This window comes from Limulus polyphemus, unplaced genomic scaffold, assembly GCF_000517525.1.
Source record: "Limulus polyphemus unplaced genomic scaffold, Limulus_polyphemus-2.1.2 Scaffold3555, whole genome shotgun sequence".
In the NCBI taxonomy this organism is placed as follows: Eukaryota; Metazoa; Arthropoda; class Merostomata; order Xiphosura; family Limulidae; genus Limulus; species Limulus polyphemus.
The window spans coordinates 85,425-90,692 of NW_013669165.1; the positions used below are offsets into that span (position 1 = coordinate 85,425).

Consider the following 5,268-nt stretch of genomic DNA (forward strand, 5'->3'; position numbering starts at 1 on the left):
AACTTCGAAAGCTATAATCTTAAGATATCTAACTAGGAATATTTGTACATTTCTGATAGTGATAATGTTCGAGCTTTTCTAACTACTGAAGACCAAGCTAGTCTAAATGTTTATAACATTATGAATCTTCAAGTGGAACATTTTCAGATATGGAAATCAACTTTCTTTATGAAGGCTTCAACTTCAATTCCGCCAACAACAACAACAACAACACTGTTAACGACCTTGAAGTCCTTTCTAATCTGTACACCCTCTTCCGGTTGCTTAGCGATAAATCTGATGGCTTATAACACTAAAAATTAGGTTTCGATACCCACGATGGGCACAGCACAGATAGCCTGTTACGTAGGTTTTCGCAACACTTTTAAAAAAAGTCCTCTTGGATACCTCTTACAGACAACCAACCACATTTAAAGAGTTCTAATAAAGTTGTTGAAAATAATTCAATTTTGAAATTATCTAGATGTTCTCTCAGTAATTTCAACAAAAAAACTGCTCTCAGTAATCTTAAATCTGAGTGCTCATGTGGGGGAGCCCGGCACATCCATGTGATTAAGGCTTTCTACCTGATACCCCTTCGGTTCGATGTAGGGAATATGCGAAAGTGGTTGATATGGAGGTGGAACCAACGAATAATGGTAAGAAGAAAGTTTTGGAATCACCTGATAAGGCTCAAATACCTCGTGTGAGAAAAACTACCAACCAGAAAGTGAATTACGTTTATTATCATTTTTCCCCAATATGGTGAATCTATTTAAGATAGGGGGGGTGATCTGTAACAGGCTGAGAGAATTTGTTAAATTGAAAAAAATATTTGATATATTTTAGTAATTTGTTTTCAAGAGACATTTATTACTGATCAATATTATTATTTAATTAGTAAATTTTGGCCAGGGCCATTTTTATGTCAAATGCAGTGAGTGGTCGTCAAGGGGGGGGGGGGTTTGGGGTTTGGTGCACCCTACACTTTCTCAGTTTACACTATACTGATCAGTTGGGAGAGTGATAGTTATTAATTGTAATTTTAATGATTTTTTTTTGTATTTTTAATGTTTATGAACGGGTTGTTTTTTTTTATAGATGTTTTAATTTTTTTTTCAGCTAAAACAAATCTAGTTGTGGATGAATCTCCAGATAAAATTTTACCGAGATGCTAGTCGTTAAGGTTTCAGTTTTCTGTTAAGTACCTTTTGTTTATGGGACGTGGTTTCCTTTTTTGGGTTTCATTTGGTAAGTGAGGGATTCGGACTGATAATTTTGTTTGATTTTCAGTTTAGATCATATTTTTATTACGTTTACTAATATTTTATTTTATTTTTTTGTTACTGCAAATTTTCTGTGTATGTACTTTAAGTAATTACCCTTACCTATAATTTTTTTACTAATCAGATATGTACAGTCATTTTCCTGAGATGTCTTATTATTGATGTATTTTTTGCTTGTACCCTATCTAGGAGGGTGGATTAATAAAGAAAAAAAGGCTCTCGACTCGCAATCAGAGGGTCTCGGGTTTGAATCCCTGTCACACCAAAACATGCTCGCCCTTTCAGCCGTGGGGCATTATAATGTGACGGTCAGTCTTACTATTCGTTGGCAAAAGAGTAGCCCAAGAGTTGGCGGTGGGTTGTGATGACTAGCTGCCTTTCCTCTAGTCTTTCACTGCTAAATTACGGACGGCCAGCTCAGATAGCCCTCGTGTAGCTTTGCGCGAAATTCCACAAAAAATCTACAAAATGGTTTAATTTTCTGAGATTTATTTTATTTACGTTTACCACAGACATTTTGATTTTGATGGTAATTATTTCTAGCTGCTAACTTTTTGCTATGAATGTTTTATCCTATGTTTCACCTACGAGTTGTACCTTACACGGGTGTTTCGCTATATACTGTAACCAGGCACATCTACTGTTTGATTCCCTTCTCAGCTTCCTCCCCTCAAGTTAAAAATTTAAGATTTGGTGCAAAAAAGGTATAACGATGAAAAGCAAACCAAATGATGAACATGCACTCAAAGATATACCCTAGTACTAAAGTTAATGGTTTTCATCTTTGTAATAAAGCTCACTGCTAGAATTTAAAGTTCGTGGAAATCACCTACTCTTTTTTTTTCCAAAACAACACAATCAAAACCACTTTAGAATTATTAAAGAGGTTATCCGCACAAAACACTAATTTTTTTTGTTCAGTGTAGAAAACGTACCCACCATAATGTGGGGCAAACTCACACAGCTCTTAGAAAGACTTTCAACAAACAGACATATTCTATCAATAATAATAAAAAAGAATGTGTTTCTGTTGCCCAATATTTCAAACAGCCTGATTATTATGTCTGGGTTTAGAACAAAAGCAGATAAAGAAAGAAAAATAAGCTGTTTGGATTGTTATTTTCGATACTGTTCATTCCTATTGGATCAATTTGACTCCCAAATCGGGACCTTCAACTTTAATCACTTACGTTTTGTCCCCGGTGGCTCAACGAGAAGCTAGTTAGCTTATAACACTAAAATTTGAGATCCGATCCTTGCGATAATCACAGCACAGGTAGCCCATTTTGCAACTTTGTGTTTAACAACAAACAGAAAGAAACAACTTATTCTGTTTACATTTTATTTCTAATCTACGTTATTAATTTTATGTTTATAGTTATCATTTCTTTCTCATTTCATTTAACAATTAATAACTATTCTGCATGTAGATAGTACAGTACTTTACTATAACCAAACATACATATGTATGCTAATTTAAGTCTAGCTCCCCATGCAGTGTTACAACAGAATGATAATTTGTTGACTTTTCATTGGATGTTTATGGATTTTATGTGAACAGCTAGGCAAGTGTTTAAGCTATATTTCATGCAAAATTGCTTTTAGATTTAATCTCATAGAATCTATTTTGTTACTAATTTTCTGTAGCATGCCCCACAGACTCCCGTAGCATTAGCATGCTGATTGTGCTCAGCACAATATGTGTTGGCTTTTGATTTCACAAATTAGAACCCCCCTTTCAAACATTCTGCGTACGGCCTGTGTCTGTTAATATTTGTTGCAGTACTTACTGGAATTGTAATGCTGGTTTTAGATCATGTATTGTGTACTTGGGCTCGTAACAAAAGCTTTTTTTATGGGCATAACAGTTTTTCTGAGTTAAAAAAAAGTAATTTAAAAAATAAATGAATACGTTTCAACTTTATGTCCCAAATGCCGATCAAAACAACTTGTTTTCCGGTACTGCTGTGATTACGTAGTCTTACAACCACATCAACATCAGTTACACTTGACGTAGGTCAATCATCGTTTTGACATATTATTTCTAACTTTGACTTTTTATGTTTCACTTCCTTGTACAGAAATGATGTTTTTGATTGAAAAAAGGCTTGAGAAATATCACCAAATATGGCACAGAATTAAGTTGTATCGTTAATGAAGGATCTTGAAACTGACGCTGTGTGGTAGATCTTTTAGAAAGTACGTAGCAAAATGTGAAAACTTAAAACATTATTTTATCATACTCACGAATGTAAAAATTATTCTGATACCTTCATCAGTGATCTATTCTCCATAATCCATTATTTCAAAACTACTTTTTTACATATTTAGTGTTCGCGAAGGTACTCGAATAACAATACAAAAGCTACAGTTTCTCAAAGAGAAGACTTGAAATTTTAATAAGAAAAAGTAACCACAAAAATCTCCGAAGTATGAGATCGTTTTATTGTAATTTAGGATAAAATGTAACAAATGGCTACAAATCCTTAAATACTTCCAACAAAAAAAAAGTAACGAGCTTTACACTTTTTTGATTTTTTTCATTCCATGCTTGTTCAAATATCAAAAACAATAGAGCTCTTTATCATACGACTATTAATAAATAAACAGGCTATCTCCTGAGAAAAGAAAAGACAGACAAAGTAGCTCATCTGTACAAACATATCACAAGAAGGAATGTCGTGGTTCTGTAAAACATGCAAACGTTTTCCTTGATGTAAGTCAAACCCTTGATTTTGGCATGTTTCGTCTTACACTTAGTTGGTCTGAACAACACAGTGTTCAGTCATTATAAGATATTAGTGTTTACAAACTTTGATCGTCTTTACTATTTCTAAGATATCAAATAAACATATCAAAAGTTTAATATTTCAAACATGTTAAAGATGTTTCCTGAATGTGACAAAACTCACCAACTTAAATGTGTACTTTATCCAAAGTGATAAAAACAAATTTTTGTTTTAAATATACAGAAAAGGGATTTAAAATCTTATTCAGAAAGCACACATAGTAAAACTTATATCAGATGACAGTGTTTACATCTATACAGAAAACGCTTTTGTTTGTAAATAAAATGTCTCTTTTAAAAGCCGAAATTAAATCAACACCAAGTCTGCTGTGAAGTTTTCCACTCTCGGAAGACAAAGTAGTTTATACCAAGATGTACTCTTCAGTCCGAGGGTTTACGACTAGGCCCGAACTTTCACGCTGTGCTGATTCTACAAAATTCTGAGGTTTACTGTTCTGGGATGCCATTGCTGGTGAGGAACTGATCTGTGAGGCCATCTTTTGAGAAGAATGCTCCTGTAGAAACAAATAAATAATGCTTCTTAAAATAAATTTCGACAAATAAACATTATTACCAAAAATCTTAGTTTTTTACCAAGGCTTGGTTCTCCTATAGGTATTGACATCCTTATAGACGTACAGTATCTTAAGTTCTACTTCTTCCGATTCAGCAGCTAAACCTAAAACTCAATCACAGAAGGTTCTGATAATGAAATGTTTTTTGTAGCTGTTTTTTTAAAAGAAACGCTGTATAGTTATCCTAAAGTAACGTTTCAAAATAACCAGTGTATATTTTATATAAATTTGTTATCCACAATAGCCAAGTGTATACTGGTTTATGGTTGTATCACCATTGCACTTACTACATTAGTACCTGTTTAACTGCGTTGGCGCAATAATACAATATAATTTATAAAATGTTTTCACAACCATTATGGCATAATAATGGTTGGAGACTGCTTGAATGCGTAATGAAGAAAAGCTTTAATATAAGTTTAACATAACAGCAAATGTACAACGTTTCGACAAGGTTTTGTCATCATCAGGTACTTGTTAATGTCTTCATTTATGTAATCCGTTGAACAGAGTCTTGTTGCTGTGTTTATGAGGTTTTTAAGTGTATTGAATTTTTGTGTGGTGTCATGAGCGGAATTCCAAGGGATGTAGAGGCCAGTGTGTGTGTTCTTACGGTGAATTTTGGTTTTAAATTGTGTGT

The 5,268-nt window shown here is 33.6% G+C and overlaps 1 protein-coding gene across 1 annotated transcript in view; it reads right to left on the reverse strand.

Moving 5' to 3' along the window:
- Window positions 1-3,711: 3,711 nt before the first annotated feature.
- The window catches only part of LOC111088332 (insulin-like), a 12,745-nt gene continuing 11,188 nt past the window's right edge, over window positions 3,712-5,268 (reverse strand). Inside the window, exon 4 of the mRNA XM_022398151.1 lies at window positions 3,712-4,568. Within this exon, the coding sequence (XP_022253859.1) occupies window positions 4,416-4,568 (153 nt within the window). The 3' untranslated portion in view covers window positions 3,712-4,415. The remainder of the gene's footprint in view (window positions 4,569-5,268) is intronic.